General features: G+C 45.1%; 1 protein-coding gene across 2 annotated transcripts in view; it reads left to right on the top strand.

Moving 5' to 3' along the window:
• Nucleotides 1-17,457, top strand: part of LOC309847012 (transducin-like enhancer protein 1) — an 86,499-nt gene that overhangs the window by 52,927 nt on the left and 16,115 nt on the right. For both annotated transcript variants that reach the window (XM_082696716.1, XM_082696715.1), the window contains exons 9-14: nt 3,954-4,070; nt 7,903-7,956; nt 8,460-8,612; nt 9,907-10,051; nt 11,153-11,343; nt 12,758-12,834. In XM_082696716.1, the coding sequence (XP_082552842.1) occupies nt 3,954-4,070; nt 7,903-7,956; nt 8,460-8,612; nt 9,907-10,051; nt 11,153-11,343; nt 12,758-12,834 (737 nt within the window). The remainder of the gene's footprint in view (nt 1-3,953; nt 4,071-7,902; nt 7,957-8,459; nt 8,613-9,906; nt 10,052-11,152; nt 11,344-12,757; nt 12,835-17,457) is intronic.

Here is a 17,457-nt window from a genome sequence, read left to right as displayed (position 1 = left end):
GTAGATTAAAGGCTTTCAAAATATGGACTCTGGGAGGAGATGTCTGGTAGCAGCTAAGTCTTCAGAGCTCCCAGCAGCCATGATAGACGTCACGTGAAAGGGTGCTGTGGGGCTCTGGACCACTCTGTTGCTCTGTGCTGAGGCCTGTTTTAGTGCACATCTTGGGTCATAAATGGCAGGATTCATGAGTGGAAAGGCAGGCATTTGGGACTGTTTTCAGGTCAATTTAATGTCGGATGTAATTTTTAAAATATGTTTATGGTTTTCTTATCGTGGCATAAAACTGTGTCTGTGTGTGTGAGAGAGAAAGGGAGACAGAGACTGTGGTTTGCTGGGGGGGGCAGTCAGAGAAAGCATGCAGTGTGTATTAGGCATTATTATGTAACATTAGAATGTTAAATGGTTAAACGTTAATGGTTAAAGAGCCATTGTGACTCTTAAGTGATAATGTGTGGGGACAAGTATTTTACATACATAAATTGAGTATAAGAATCACTCCTCTGGGAGGGGAGACGCCTTGACGTAATGGAAAGAGCTTTGTGACTTTAAGTAAATGGCCGCCTTTCTCTGGTCAAGCCTCCAGATAAAAGGGGTGGGGGGGAATGAAGAAGATGATGAACAATAAGCCTCCTCAAAGGTGTGATTCTAATTTACTTCTGTGTTTCCAATGCACAAGTTTTGGAAAAAACAAAAACAAAAACGAAGTCAAGCAACCTTAATTTGATTATTTTGCAAATGGCTTCTTCTTAAATGTTGATTAAATGCTAAACATTAATGTTAAATGTGATACTATGTTATTCTAGTCCAGGTCTAACAAATCAAGATAGAGTCAAGATAAATTTTGAAGATCCAAATGATATTCATTCAATACCCAGGTATAATCTCCTTATTGTTAAAATGTGTATAAAGTGGCTCATAATGACCATCAGTATGACGGTTATTCCACCCCTGGGTCATGATGAACATAAGCTGGTGTGTGAGGAAAACACAGATCATGAGGGTGAAAAAAAAAACAACCAGAAACACTTCTGTTGTCATGAGACATTCCAGTAATACCTGTGAAGTCACTTTTGAGTTTCTGGGGAACACACGAGGGAGTCACGAAGATTAGGGTCACCTAGGCAGTCGTTAACCAAAGCAGCTGTTGTTGCTGACGGTGAAGTTCATTAGGCTGGAACCATTTGCTTAAGTCAGGAACGACAATGAAAGCAGTGTCAGGGCTGAAAGATGTCGGGGACAATTACACCAAGAAGACTGGGTTCATGGGAACAGGGGTAAAAGGAAGTGGTCCATTTGGGGCGGGGCCGCCTCGTGAACCCGATCCCCGCTGGCTCCTGACTGTGGTTCCCCCAGGCCTTCCAGCCCACAGTGTTTGCTGCCTTGTTTTGAATCCATTTTACGGCATCAAATGTACGATGAGACACTGTGTTTTGCAACTTGTCTGAGTCTGCCATTTTGAATGGAGCCAATTTTCACATAAGTAGCGGTGCTAATTACTAGTCCTGTCCAAATTTAGAGGAACTTCCAGAGCTTTTCAAAACCTATTCAGATTATAGGCCTCATTTAAGCCGTGCAAGCAAGAATTACAGTAGTAACTTCTAACATGTAGAAGCAGAGGCCTCAAAGCTTGACAGGCTTTTGGGTCCAACTATAGAAATGTTACTGTTTCTAACAGAAATTGCATTGTTGCTAACAGAAGTGTAGTTTACTTTTAAGTTTACAGTACCGCTTGACTTCATTAAAAAAATATAAGATCATTAAAATGCTATCTCTTAAATTAAAAAAAATCTTAAAAAAAAAAGGGGGGGGGCGCCTGGGTGGCTCAGTGGGTTAAGTCGCTGCCTTTAGCTCAGGTCATGATCTCAAGGTCCTGGGATCGAGTCCTGCATCGGGCTCTCTGCTCAGCAGGGAGCCTGCTTCCTCCTCTCTCTCTCTCTCTCTCTGCCTGCCTCTCTGCCTACTTGTAATCTCTCTCTGTCAAATAAATAAATTTAAAAAAAATCTTAAATAAAATAAAATAAAATAAAATAAAATAAAATGCTATCTCTGAATGGCTCTGAATGGCTGAGCAGTTTGGATGCCCCGTGCTGGTTATAGCAGGAAGGCCTTGACAGCGACCCTGTGGACAGAGACTGAACTTTAAAATTGCCAGTGGATGCCGAGTCTGTGCCATATTCTTCTGGGCACTGGGGCAGATATAAAGCTTCAGTGCTCTGTGCTGTTGCCCTCAGTGCCTCCAGTTAGGGTCTGGACGAGGAGACTTTGGAGTCCTGGTAAAATCTAGAACCCAGGCAGGTGTATTGGAACGTTGTTTATACCTGAGTGCATGCTGCTACTCCCCTCCCTTGGCTCTTGGGAGTGCATGTTAGCACTTTCAGGAGTTTGGTTAAGTCTCCTGTATCCTATCAGCGAAGGGGCCTGGGTCAGAGAGGTTCGTTTTTTAGCAGACATTTACCACGGTCATTAGTGGAGGGATCCAGCCAGTTCACCTTTCAGCCCCACACGCTGTGCTAAAGACATTACTCTGAGCCGGCTCTATATTGAATTGCATGAGTCCCTCCCTTTGCTTTTATGTAAGCCTCCTGCATTTGTGGAGCTTGACCGGTCATGAATCAAAGCTCAGCTCGCTGCAGTGTCAGCCCCTGCAGCGGGCAAAGAGGCTTCAGATGGCCTCCTGGTCCCGTTTTGATTTCCTCCTATGTGTGGTTGAGCGGAGCTGGGAATGTTCCCATGGTGGGGTCCACAGTTTTCAGGAGGGAGCTTACAGACCCAGCTACCTGCCTGATCACTTTGGGCTGGTTAGGAGTGAAGACACCTCCCCCATCCCGGCTTTTAATAATTTGCTTCTGGCAGATGCCATTGCACTAGAGATGGTCTGACTTAAAGGTTTCCCCCAGGCCCTTCTATTTTAAACTGTGGCAGAGAAAGGGAACATAATTGTCTGTTGGCCCCGGACATCCCCCTGGTAGTTCTCCAGCATCTTGCAGAAATTGGGGTTATCTGGGCTTTGTGCAGGAGATTTCTGCACAGCGCCTTCAGTATTGTTGGAGGCGGTAACACATCACTGAACAAATTGCCCCCTTGCATATGCTAATCCTGTACTTAAAAGGACTCATTGTATCATGTTCTGATGCTTTAGCCTGAGGGGAGATGGGAATTGAAGGGATGTCAGAACTTGTCATGTGACCCCCAAAGACCCAAAATGCCTGTTTTCTTTGGGTCAACAGTTTGTACTCAGCACAGGGGAATGAAAGTATCCTGTGTGGTTGGTAGAAAAGATCAGTCCTTGTTGCTGCTTTTGTGTGCAGGAGCTGGCCCCGCTGTTGAAGATTCACTGGCTGAACTACTCACTTTGGGTCTTGAATTTCAGTGCTATTGGCGAGGAACACTAAATCTTATTTTCAACAGTAAATTAAAAGAATTCAGAAGAGTTCCGTCATTGTTGCTGTGGAAAATGTGATTTGCCTTTTAGGGAGCCCTGCTGTTAATCCCACCTGCTCTCTGTGTGTGTGTCTTTTTCGAGGGGCATACACTGACAGTTACAGTCACAAAATACACCCGGTAGAATAATCTCAGGTTCCGCTCCTAGGCCATTTGTATTCCCAACCAGGAAACTGCAGTGGGAAAAAATAAAAACATATCCACATGTAAACAGCAAGCTCCCATCTCTCTAATAGTAAAAAGAGCGGAGGAGCATTTCAAGTGAGTCGAGCCTGAAGGATCCACCATGCTCTGGAAGATTTCGTTGCAGGGTCTTCCTTCCAAGTGCTTAAGCCTCTATAAATGTTTGCCATCAAAGTCTTCAGATGAGATGAATTACATGGAATGAAAGGCAGTGTAGGTATCACCTTTGAAACAGCTGTCACATCCTGGTTTGGGTTTTCATGTGTACAAAGAGATCTGGGAAGGAATCTTTGATTTTTTTTTTTTTTTTTTTTTTTTTTGTCTTGCAGAGTAATTCCCTCTTGGTCCCAGACAGTCTAAGGGGTACCGATAAACGCAGAAACGGGCCTGAATTTTCCAATGACATCAAAAAAAGAAAGGTGGATGATAAGGACTCCAGCCACTATGTAAGTAAATAAATCACCTGAAACAGTATTTGTTTGCTTAGTTGCTCATGTTCTAAGTGAGCATACAAGCATGCACTAAGATCTTAGTGATAATTCCACATCCTTTAAAATAATAGTGGCAGGGGCACCTGGGTGGCTCGGGGTTAAAGCCTCTGCCTTCGGCTCAGGTCATGATCCCAGGGTCCTGGGATCAAGCCTCGCTTCGGCCTCTCTGTTCAGCAGAAACCTGCTTCACCCCCTTTCTCTCTCCCTGCCTCTCTGCCTACTTGTGATCTGTGTCTGTCAAATAAATAAATAAAATCTTTTAAAAATAAATAATACTTTCAAGAGGATAGATTCTTATAAGGGTAGTATTTCCCTCTAGAGCTGTAAACTCGGTGCTTCCAGGCTCATGATTATATTTTTAGGCTTCCTAAGTTCCTCATGAGAGGGGATACCAACATGCGGGGCCGGACCTGCAGCCTATGCTTTGCACAGGGCCCTGCTCTTCATGGGACCTTGCCCTTGGTTTGATGCTTTGTTCTCACCGTCTTCAAATTCTCCCTTTTTGAACCAAGGCCTGCATTTTCATCTGTCCTGGGCCCTGCAAAGTTGGTAGCCTGTGCTGCTAAAATAATCAGGGTAAAAACACCGCTGTCACAAAATACCTTTTTGGATGCTATTCTGTTGACTTATTCAGGCTCCTATTTGGTCTTGAGGCAGAGTTCATTCTCTAGAACTGCAAGCAGTTTGGTCACATAAGTCCATGGTAAAAACAGAAAAAACCTTGGAGGCATCCAGATCAGACCCTGCAGATTGAGAATGCGTGACTGTGAAGAGACGGCTCTTGACTCACATCGAGCTGGAACCTTGTTTCACGAGGAGAGCACACCAAGCCAAGTGGCAGCCAGCTCGAGTCTGAGTGTCATAAACACTGCAGCTGATAGATGTCTTGGAGTTTTCTCGTATGTCCCCAGGTGTGTCTATTTCATGATGGACACATTGTCAGGACCAGTATGGATAAAACACAGGATTAGCCCACTTCCCATTGCTTATGGAAGAAGCGTCCACTTACGGTGCGCCTACAGGTGGACGAGATGGGGGTTAACACGCGAGACCTCTCTGCCTCCTGGTGGCTGGTTAGCCCGTAGCTAACAATAGCTAGTATTTCCTGAGCAAGAGCTTGTCCATGCCACGTACCTTGTGCTTTTACGTGGATTGTTTCATTTGACTCTTAAAACTGTCAGTTTGGTACCATACCTCCACTGTAGTTAAAGAAACTGAAGCCCAGGGCTTGTAAGTGATTTGCCCAAGTTCAGGGTTAGTGGTGGAGCCTGGAGGCAGTCTGACTCCAGAATCCATGCTTTATATCACTATGCCAGGACCCCCAAACTGAGGGCCTTGTTGTTTTTTTTTTTAAAAAACGATTTAATTAATTTATGTATTTGAGAGATAGAGTTAGCCAGAGAGAGCACAGGTAGGGAGGAGAGGGAGAGGCAGGCTTCTTGCTCACAGGGCTCAATCCTGCAACCCTGGGATCATGACCTGAGCCAAAGGCAAACACCTAACAGACTGAGCCACCCAGGCGCACCTTGGAAGAGGGTATTTTGCCAGAGGTCCTTGTATTGCTCCACATTGTGTACTATGATAATATTCTAAGAATTTGGATTTGTAGGCTCTCTCCATCCTAGCCCAAGCCTTTGCAGCACATACTGTTTGCCCCTTGCCATTGCCCATAGCCGGTGTCCCCTGCAGGTACTTTTAATATATGGCATCAATTGTTAATAAGCTAGTCCATGACATGCAGAAATTGGGAAACTGCCGGTAATACAGTTTTTGAGTTGTTGTGCATGAGGCTCGTGTAGATTTTGAGTAGTGAGTGATCTGGAATCTGTAGCTCTGCATTAATTGTTTTATAAGCTGCTCACATGAAGTATGCCCAGATGTATAGGTAGTTCAGGGCAATGTACTGAAATGATGTTGGAGAATCTGGGGCGAAGTCCTCAGACCTCAGCTCTTGATGACCAGGCTACACTGGACTGTGAAGGTTCACATTTGCAGAAGGGTCCAAAGCTAAGATTGAAAGTACAGACTACATAAAAACTCACTTCATAGCCCATTGTAATAAAATGAGTTATTCGCTTCTTTTTGTCAGTTTGTATACTATGTGAACCTTTTAATAAATTTTTTTTTTCTAAGAGAGAAAACCTTTTGGCTTGTATTTTTTTCACCACCACCATCTTTGGGTGTTTTTTTTTTGTTTTGTTTTGTTTTGTTTAAGATTTTATTTATTTATTTATTTGTCCGAGAGAGAGAGAATGCACAAGCAGGGGGGACAACAGATGGAGAGGGAGAAGCAGACTCCCTGTTGAGCAGGGAACCTGATGCAGGGTTCAGCCCCAGGACCTGGGATCATGACCTGAGCCGAAGGCAGGCGCTAACCCATTGAGCCACCCAGGCGCCCCCGTCTTTGTGTTTTCAACACCTGAAAACATTTGTGCTTTTCTGTGGTCTTTACTAACAGAAAAAGAAAATCTTCTTTAGTTTTATTTTTTTCTTTTATTACATGAAAATGTTTCTTTCAGCAGGCTGTTATTTTGAGTTACCCAGGTTTCCTCATTGGTTATAATTTTATGTTGTTATAGTGAATTGCATGGTGCCTTAACAACAGTGATTAAAGTAAATCTAGTAACATACTATTGAAGGAAGTAAATTGGGTCTTCCACATGTAAAACTCCAGGTACAGTTAGAAAAAAAACCTGTAAAGGGTAAGGATTTAAAATTGAGGGTAACTTTCTAGCTGGACTTGGAGGCCCCCCAGAAAGCCAACATGGCTAATATTTGCTCTTTTACTTATTAGTACAAATTTTTAAATATTTGTATATTTGTAATTGATAGTGACTCAGTAAAAGGATTGTATTGGTCATAAATTAGTGACCCATTCCTTTGGGAGAATTAGGTGAGAGCCTACTTTTTTCATAGGCTTATTGTATCTCTGTACCAAAGGACAGGAGGCCTTTTGGCTAAGAAAGTAGACTTTTTCAGTCTGCTCTAAACTTGATGTAGGAGTGAGCACACAGTTAAATAGCTTTTCTGAAGCTTTTTCAAACTTAGGACAACCTTGCAGTTTCCTAGAGTAGCAAATGGTATAGCTTTATGAAGAGGACAATAGGCCCTACTGCAGGATGCTAGTGCCTTCCAGATTTTGCCATCCTGTGTTCTTCCCTCTCTCCTAAAATATTCCATGCTGATTGTAAAAGATTTTTATTCTTAACAGGAGGTTAGATCTTGGTACATTATCCCAGCCAAGTAGATAGCTTTGTTGTTTTTGGTGTTATTGTTCCTTTTTTTATTTCCCTTCAAGAATTAATGACCCCATGGGAACATGGTTGAAGTTTGTCTTCATAATTAAAATTGTCTGTGAACACTAGATTTGTTACCTATCTTCAAGATGATACACACAAAGGAATGGCATGAAATCATGTTCTTAATTTGACATCCAGTGGGAAAAGAGCCCTGATAGGAGGCCATGGGAGGATTTCAGATTATAGGAGAAATGCCCCTGTTGCAAACATTTATTGAGCTCTTACTCTGCACCCGGTGTTTGCAACTGGCCCTCACCCAAACAATCTTTAGCAGGTATGCTACTGCAACAGTTCCTACCTGTGGCTTTCGGTAGCTCCCATGTCAGGTAAGGAGGGGAAGGCAGTATTAATGAGTAGGTCTGGGAATCTGGAAAGGAACCTGTAGGCATGTCCTGGGCTATTTTTCAGTGTGTCTGCTACCAAGAACTATAGAAATGTAACTGGGGCTCCAACCCTTTAATAAACGGCATTAACATCTCTTTTTCCAGGATAGCGATGGTGACAAAAGCGATGACAACTTAGTTGTGGATGTGTCTAATGAGGTAACTACTCATTTTCTCAAACTTTATTTTCAGAGTGACTTATGAGAAACAGAAAGTGGAGCCATGGTATTTTGGTTTTTCTCAACTTTGCACATTAAAAACTTAGTGGTGTTCACAGATGGAGCGGTAGTGGTCTGACAAGAACTTTTGTTTCCTTTTTAAAAGAAATCTGTTTTCCCAGTCATTTCGGATTCCTAAGTTGGGTGCCTGGTGCTCCTTTCCTTTCTGTGCCCTTTGAGCAAAGTATTTGAGCATGAGGATGCATCAGATCATTCCTGGATGTCTTTTCCTCTGTGCGGTCTTCATAGGTGTGTGTGCAAACACCATCCTGTGCAATTATAATAACATTGCTAGTCAGGGGGCACATTCCCAAGTCCCCCAGATCTGAAGGACTTAGAGTGTCCTCCTTTAATTTAGAGAATTAGTGTGGAAATAGAGTCCATGAAGGGCAGGGTCCATCCCTTATAAATGAAATCACACAAGCTTTGCTTATACTTGTCGAGGACCCTTCTTCTCCGCGAGCAAGCCCCACCCATTCACCCAGGGAAAACGGGATTGACAAAAACCGCCTGCTGAAGAAAGATGCTTCTAGCAGCCCAGCGTCCACGGCCTCTTCAGGAAGCTCCACTTCTTTGAAGTCCAAAGAAATGAGCTTGGTAGGTCTCATGAGCTGTCACTTTGCCTGTGTAGCAGTGTGTTTCTCTCTGCAGTTCAGAGGACCCTAAAGTATTTGAAATGTGGGCTTTTATGGAGTGAGAGGTATATTTTTAAGTGTTTAAAAGTGAGACGGTGACTCCTGCTTCTTGTCTCACACAGTGTTTCCTTTCTTCCTCTCGGTAATGTCTTTTGGTAATGTCCTTAGAGAGAGACAGCAAGCTTCCATGTTCGTCGCTTTCTTATTTCGGGGATGTGCAACCTCATAGGAAGTTGAAGTCCTGAGTTCACCTTCTTTTAGACAGACCCTTTGTGTCGGGGCGTGTTGGGTTTGGTATCAGAATGGGGATGTACTCAAGGAGCCCCCAGAGAAGCCTGGAACAGGTGCAAGGGGGCGGAGCCTCCTAGTCTGCTTGCAGCCATTCAACAAATAGTGGGGAGCATGTCATCTCGTAACTCACAAAAGCCTGAGCCGTAAGAGTCCTGCATTTGATTCTTATACAGCCTTCCTAGGCACCGATGGGGCAGAAAGCCTGTGGAGCTTGCCAAGTTTACACTGCCTGTCAGGTCCAAGGCAGCGGGAGCTGAGGTCTCTCCCTAGCCCCATGCATGCTGTTTGCTGCTCACAGCACTCCTCATTCTGGAATTTAAAGGGATGAAATGTTGAGGTGCAGAGCATGGTGCCCCAGGACCCTGTTATGTCCCACTCCTGAAGGACTCTGCGCTAGTGGGGCCATCCATTATGTAGCAAATGAATGGCGGTGCTTAAGTCCACACACAAGTCTCAAACGGGTGGGAATCCTTCTAGGGCATTTGCCTTTGAGATGCTGGTTGGTTTCTCATCAGATCCACAGCCCTGCTGCTTCTCACTCTTAGTCGCAATCCCACTGCTGCTAAAAGGTAAGGGTAGAAAAGGGATCCTCCCTCTGACATTCTTGGTGACCCGGCCATTTGTTTCTGAGTGAGTGGGAATTTTTCACTGGGTGGTCATCATTCTAACTTGGCCTGGATCCAAAGTCCACACGCCTGATGGAAAAATACTTTTTAAAATAAAATCTGCGGAGGACGAAGTGTGATCATGTTCTGTGTCTCTAGCTAGAGTTTTAATTCTGGCAGGAAGAGGAAAGGTCAACATTTCTCGCTCACAAGTTAATGCTGTCAACATTGTGTGGATTTATGAAAATTGGCTGAGGGAGTAGCTAGAAGGTGCCCAGTGTCCCAGCTGCTGTTGTGATAAATTGTGTAATATGGCTTGGATTAAAAATAATACTCATTTAATTTGTTTAATGATACCAGCATGAAAAAGCCAGCACGCCTGTTCTGAAATCCAGCACACCGACGCCTCGAAGCGACATGCCAACGCCGGGCACCAGTGCCACTCCAGGACTCCGTCCAGGCCTCGGCAAGCCTCCAGCCATGGACCCCCTCGTTAACCAAGCGGGTAGAGCCTCGCCTCTTGTGTTTTGTTTTATTTTTCCTTTTCCCGGCTTGACTCGTCGTCTGTGCACTCCTGACGCCATTTCCCCATGAATATGAAACGCACTCGACTGCCTGCCTCCTTCCTATCCCTGAAAAGCCGTGATAAGAAACAGATGTTTGTCCTTAGGTTCAGCAGCTGCACCCTGTTTGGTCTCCGACTGTTTACATTTGGCTTTCTTCCCCCCCCACCCCCCTAAATAATCGAAATCCTAGGGACTTAATAAAGCTTCTGATAATTTTTCCCCACATAACCTCCTTACCAAACTATCACCGCATGTCTGAGTTTGCTAATACTGACCAAAACGGCCAGCCCAAGTGTGCTTCTTGCTCACTTGAGTTGGATGGTTTTCTCCTGGTCCATCCCTCAGGAATCCGTGGTCTCTCTGTCAGTAGAAATTGGGAGGGTTTCACTGAGACTCCAGCCCGTGAATTAGTTGGTAACTTCTAACTTTATCTTCCTTAACACCTTGGGCCCAGAGGAAAATAGGCCCCAGAATATTCCTCCTAAGCCCGGGCTTTGGTTTAGGTAGTAAACCCAGAGTCAGGTTCTCATTTGGAATTGGCAGCAGGGAATGGAAAGTTTAGACTGAAGGAGAAATCCTGGATTTTATCAAAACCTTCTTTTAAGATGAAGTCAGGTAAACAATACGCTGTGCCTCTGTTTGCCTTCTGTGAATTGGGTACAGTACTGCTATTTAATTTTAATTGTCCGGTTTCCCAGTGCTGCCAAGCCAAGGATGAAGCCCGTGGGCAGTGCTTCCCCTGGGGTCTGTTCTTCCCTGGAGATGAATCGGGCTGAGTTGGTGGTGATGAAACCACCCCCAAGCCTGCCCCCTACATCCACACACACCCTCATGCAAGCCTTCCTCATGAATGGCCCTAACACGTATGTGTGTGTGTGTGTATATACACACACACACACACACACACACACACACCCCCAACTGCCCCCTACCCCCTTTGCCTTACTGAAGAAGCCCTCTTTGTCCTCACCCTTCCTGAATGGTGCTAGAGTGACTCTGGAACTAATGGTCAGATTGGACCGGCTTGTGCTTACTTTCAGCCGCCGGCCTGAGGACGCCGCTGGCGGTGCCTGGGCCGTACCCCGCCCCGTTCGGGATGGTGCCCCACGCCGGCATGAACGGCGAGCTGACCAGCCCCGGCGCCGCCTACGCCAGTCTGCACAACATGTCCCCGCAGATGAGTGCAGCCGCCGCTGCCGCCGCCGTGGTGGCCTATGGGCGCTCCCCAATGGTAGGTGCCATGGGCGGGCTGGCGGGCAGGCCAGGGCCGGGACCCCCAACCACGCCTGCGAAACAGAGCCCCAGTGTCCCCGTGCTCCGCCCGCTGCCATCAGCATGCTTCTGCATTAAGTTAGGGCGCAGCGCTTCTTGGTTTACTATTTTCGTGGATGAAACAAGGCAGTGTTTAGGAGCTACTTTGGCAGTTCAGGGGACATCTGGTTTTCTCCCCCCAAATAGACTTCTTTTTTTTTTTTTTTTTTTTTTTTGGAAGGCGATGGAATGACTCAAGTAGCTCACAGAAGCCTTTTCATTCATTTTCTTGAGGGTTTTTTATCCCCCTCTTTAATTCTTAGGAAAAAATATTTGAGAAGCTGTAACGTTTTCTTTCCATGCCTCTATTATTCTTCAAACCAACAGTGTGACTCAGGTGTAAGCAGTGATTTCAGGGCAACAGTGAGGAAACAGAGGTGACTGAACCCAGGGGCAGCCTGCCCATCTTCTTGCCCAGCCTTGTAAATAGCTTCTTTTTTCACTGGAAAGATACAAAACTGTATGCAAAGGGCAAAATCAACTGTAACCCTCGATTGCATCAGGGAAAGGAAACAGATGATATCCTGTAGCAAATAGAAGTCCCTATAGATTTCTCCTGGCTCTTTAGAATAGGTCATGTTCGGTTTTCTCCTCTCCTCTCTTCAGATGGCATGACCTCCAGTAGTTTGGGCTGACAGTGAAGTTTGTAGGGTTTTTTCCCTTATGTTGTACTAATAAGAAAGGCTGTGCATTGGGTGGCAAGATAGTTTGAAACAAAGTAGGCAGCTAAGGGACAAGATACCTTCATTAGGGTACACAGAATAGGGAATACATGCATGTTTAAGCAGTAACTTAGACCAGTGGTATGAAATTGGGGACGATTTTGCACCCCCCGCCCCCAAGGACGTTTGGTAATATATGGAGACACTTTCAGTTATCAGAAGTGGGAAATGCTATTGGTACTTAGAGTGTAGAAGCCAGGGGTGTTGCTAACTATCCCAAGACAGCCACAAACAACTGCCTGGCTCAAAACATTGATAGTGCCAAGGTCTAGAAATCCTGACTCAGACAGCACACTGTTCTCTGGACTTGCTTGGGCAAGGCAGGGCATCCTGAGTCCACAGGAAGTAATTGCTATGGGAAGCTGGTTCTCAGTGTACAAATAGACCACACTCCCACTGACCTCCCCAAAAAGGAACGTGGCCTGTTGTATTTACAGGTGGTTATAGTACTCCTTGAGTTGTAATTTTTTTTTTTAAATGTTAGCATGTGTTACCGTTCCTGTTTATGTTGCTTTGGAGATGTGGGAGTTTCTAGTGAAAAGTCTTTATATGTGTTCACCAAGTGCGTACTCTGCATAAACTGAGTCTTCGATGTCTTATTTTTGTTTCCAGGTTGGGTTTGATCCTCCCCCTCACATGCGAGTACCTACCATCCCTCCAAACCTGGCAGGAATCCCTGGGGGGAAACCGTAAGTACCTCTAACTCTTCAGTTTTGTTTTAAAGGCAATTACTTCGTCATGGCTATTAGCAGACTAGAATTCCAAAGGGAGCACAGGCTGGGGTGTTTCCAAGGAGATTTCTAGTGTCTTTTCCTGAGGAGTGTTAACACTTTCTATAAATAGGCACCTTGTAGGTGTCATGCCTCTGTCTTTTCACTATGGGTGATCTCATGCATTTGGTTATTTCTGGAGAGAAGCTGTTGTAGACGGGGGCCAGGAGGGAGGCAAGAACGGGGAGGTTGGCCCTCCTCGCTTGACCCTTCTTCAGAAGCATTCTCTGCTGTGCCTTTGGTCAGAGGGTAGCTGCTGGAGGTTTTCAACAGGACTGTGCTGTGGGCAATGGTTATGCTCTCATCAACTCTTGAAATCTCTGAAATTTGAAATAGTCGACCCCTTACCTGTCTCAGTGCTACCTTTTCCTTGTTTAGGTGGGAACTTGAGTTGTACGAAAGGTAGTTGTAGCATCTGTTGGATGCCAGCATTGGAGGTTGGAACCTCCCTGCACACCCTTCCCCCGTCCCCAATAAAGTTTGGTGCGTGCTTTACTCTAAGAGATCCAAGATTACAAAACGCAGTGTGGCTTTGTGGGAAATCATGAAAGAAAGATTAAAGGGGCAAAAGAGCATTCAGAATTTGAAAAACCCCATTGGTTATTCTTCTGGGGTCACTTAAAATCACTTGCTTTCCATATGTTTGTAATTAGAAATGAGATTTTGAAGAATTCCTAAAGTCCTTAATTTTCGTACAAAGCAAAAGTAAAATATGGGGGTGGGGGGTGTGTGGCTTACTTCCCAGCACATACTCTGCTCTTCCATAGGGCCTTTACAATTTTGATTTTTCCAAATAAGGGTATGTGTCATAGGCCTTCAGTTTATTTTTCTTATACTCTCTGCCTTTGTGTGGTTGCTTTCAGCTTTTACTTATGCGTCCACTGTGTGTTGCGTGTTACATTATTTTGAGTGGTCCATTCAACTACCTGGTCATCTTTGTGTGACTTGGATTGGAGTCTTTCTTCAAATAGACCAGCAGCATGAGGAAAAGTGGAATTCCTTACTCCATAACCTGCTTTTTGGAAGTAGACTCTACTTTACATGCATGATAATATCTATTTCATGGTAATTTGATTCATGAAGAAATGAAACTTTTTCTGTGCTAAGAACATGTAGAGATATTAAGAATTTACAGTGACATCTAAGCCCAGGGAAGAGCAGGCTTGGGGGTGGGGCAGTGTTACAAATGCTTTCTTACCTGGTGGATCTCTTCTGATTAAGTAACCTCATATTTTCCTGGGTCTGCCCTTCTGCATCCAGCCTTGGATGCCCCTGGGTACTTAGTGGGTATTTCTTATCTGTGGTCTCTGGCAGTCTAGCTGTTGTATTGTCCTACAGACTGGTGAGTAGATAAAGGTCAAATGAGTAATGTGATAAGACGCAATAATTAATAGTAACTAATGAATCTTCAGGGATATAATAAGCAAATAATGCCAAGTTCAGCTGACCATTAGGGAAATCTAGTTTCAAGAGTTGGAGGTGTAGGGGTATGTCTGACTGCCAAGACTCTATCCTGAATGTGAGGTGTGAGGCAGATGGGTTGGGGTGGGGAGAGCTATAAGCTGTTGTTATGGTCTTGAAGGTGCAGAGGACCATTAACTCAGACCTAGCTCCTTATAGTTGTGTGTGTGTGTGAATAATGCAATTAGACACAAAGTTGAAGGCTTCTCTGAATGATAAGACTGGTGTCATGCTTATTAGAGCCAAAATACTCATGGGCTTGGCTTGTGAGCACCTTGGATTTCTTTGTATTCACAGCTGTGTTAAGCTAGGACATGATGTGCTCAGGGACAATGACAGTGGGCGCGGCAGCAAAGTTGTGAGAGTCACATAGGAGAGTGAGTCTCTGGATCAGAGTTTAAGTTTGAGGGGAGCCATGTAATGTGAGAAAGATCAAGTTAATATGAGAAGGGGAAAATGGAGTTCACCATTATCTCTGGGATCTGGGCTATACATCTTACTTCCTTTGTTTTAATCCATTAATTAGTATGAGAGGGCTTCCTGTCCTCATTGTGGAGGAAAGTAATACTCCCTGAGGCATTGCTTCTCAAAGCATCTATGATGACCAGTTTTTCTCCAATGCGACCAAGATTGGTACTCTTATAACAGACAATACAGATGAATAGGAGAAGAAAGATATACAGTGTAAGTCCGAGGTTTGGGTGTGTGTGTGTGTGTGTGTGTGTGTGTGTGTGTGAGGTTTTGTGTTTGTTTTACGGGGGAGGTTGTTTTATTTTGGTTTTTAGATTTTACTTATTTGAGAGAGAGTGGGAGCGCATGCAGAGAAAGATGGAGAAAGAACATGAGCTGGGTCAGGGGCGGACAAAGGGAAAGCAGGCTCCCCACTGAGCAGGGAGCCCGATGTGGGGCCTGATCCCAGGACCCTGGGATCATGACCTGAGCCGAAGGCAGGCGCTTACCCAGCTGAGCCACCCAGGCGTCCGGTCCCAGTTTCTTATTACAAGAGTCAGCTGTCATAAGTTGGCTCTGTCGAGTTGCTGTATAACCGTTTTCAACACATCGCTTCTTGGCCTTTTGGCTAAGATCAAGTGTAACCGTTTTCAACACTTCTGTCCCTGAGTGAGCTGATCTCCATGTGGATGGTAGCAAATGTTTGCAGACCACACTTTGAATTGCTTTGGTCTGAGACACTTAAGAGAAATGGTGACAAACCGACATGGCCAGGGTAAGGGTGAGTGAGGTGTGGTAAAGGTTTGCAAATGTCAGCCTCTGACAAATACCAATCAAAGTAATATTTGGGTAGGGCGACAGCTGGTTACTATGGACATTTGAGCAAGAACTATGTGTCAGGCTTTGTGCTAGACGCTGAGCAGGCTCCAGGAAAGAGAATGTTCATCTTCCCCGCCTTCCGGGGGCCTGCGGATGTGGAAACATTACAAGTGCTGGAGTATGTTTCTGAGGCGCTGTGAAGGCAGAGCAGTGGGTGGCCGGCAAATCTGTAAGGAGTGACGACGGTTAGGATGGGAAGGGCTTCCTCGGGGTGAGGAGGAGACACTGAAAGCTAAGCATGCGCAGAAGGAACAAGCCCAAAGAGCAGAGAGGGCAGAAGCGGTGGACCATTGCAGGTAGAGGGGACAGCCTGCCACATGGTCCCAGTACAGGGGAGCTTGAGGGATTCCTGTGCACATGGAAGAGTTCCTTCCGGGCAGTAGAGCCAGGAGAGTTCCAGTGAGGCTGGAAGGATCTCGAGAGGGCCTCTAGTGTAAGTGCTCATCTGTGGTTCAAGTTTCCCACGCTCACCTCACCATGCAGCTGCGTGCCTCTGCCCAAGCATGTCTGCTGATGGGGCCTTGCTAGTGCCTGGAACACCTTGTAACGTCCTGTGACACTTTGCACGCCTTGGCCTTGAGTTACTATCATGTGCACATGTCCGATTTCTACCTGCCTCTTCCCTATGGGAACTGAAGCGTGTGAAGGCCCTCTGTCCCCTTGAGCACAAATACCCAGTAAACAAATATCTGGTGCATTGAGGAGGTGGGAGATGAGTCCGGGATTGTGCAAGACTGTGACTCATCCTTTCCAAAGGAGATTCACATTTTTGCATTTTAGAGTTCAGCACTGCTGATTTGTAAGAGGTCACCCCAACTGTGTTTTCCAAACCCTCAAGGCGAGATTTAATTGGTATTGTTTGCTCAGCTTCTCTTGAACTCACTTTTAGTTTTAGGAAATGTGTTCCCCTGAGCCTTGTGGAGATCCTGGTAAGAGAAATTCTGAAGTTTAGTTAGGTCAACATCTCTTTGCTGTGCCTCACTCCGCCCTTCCCCACCCCAAGACGGCGTTTGGGCCCCGAAGTACCACTTTCCTTTTCATCCATGCTTGGAGGCTGTGCCCTTCCTGCCTCGAGTAGTAGCACCTAGAGGTCAGTAATAACTCAGACTAATAATAGTTTGGTTTAAGATCCAGCTTCGTTCCAGGTTCCTTCACCCTGTGTTTTAATGCTAGACATGTAATTGAGAAATCTTACACCCACTCGTTTACTGTTTAAATAAATCTTTAAAGTGCCTTTTTGGAGTTGGATCCTAAAGAGAAAAGAAAATCTTAAGTACATATGGGGTAAGATTGCCTCTTAGGAAAACATGTTTTGCAGCAGTGAAGAGCGGCCATTCTGGCTTCTAGCCAAGAAGATATTTCCATGGTCAACCCCTGCCCCCACTCCCCATCCCATTTTCCAGTCCTGATCTTGCTTCTGGTTCCTCTGTTGACCATGTCTAGAATCCACAGTTGGCTTATTTAGTGGATTTGAAACTTAATTCAGCCCTCTTTTCACTGGTGTTGGTATTTGGGTGTTTTTAGTCTATTAAGCGCCCAAAGTAACATGCTTGTTTTATGTCTCATTATCACATATGGGTTTGGGTTTAATTTCTGTTTTTCTACTCTTTGATCTTCTGGGAATGTGTAGCTGATTTCTTGAGACTATATTGAAATGGAAGGCCCTTTATTTTGCTGTGAGTTATGTTTAGCTACTAGAGAGTTGACCTCCCTGTACATGTCTCTGTCCTTCTTCCCCTTCTCAGAAACCCC

Source organism: Mustela nivalis (genome assembly GCF_964662115.1).
Source record: "Mustela nivalis genome assembly, chromosome: 13".
Lineage (NCBI taxonomy): Eukaryota > Metazoa > Chordata > Mammalia > Carnivora > Mustelidae > Mustela > Mustela nivalis.
Note: the sequence above shows the minus strand (reverse complement) of the source record. Positions and strands in the feature narration are given on the sequence as shown.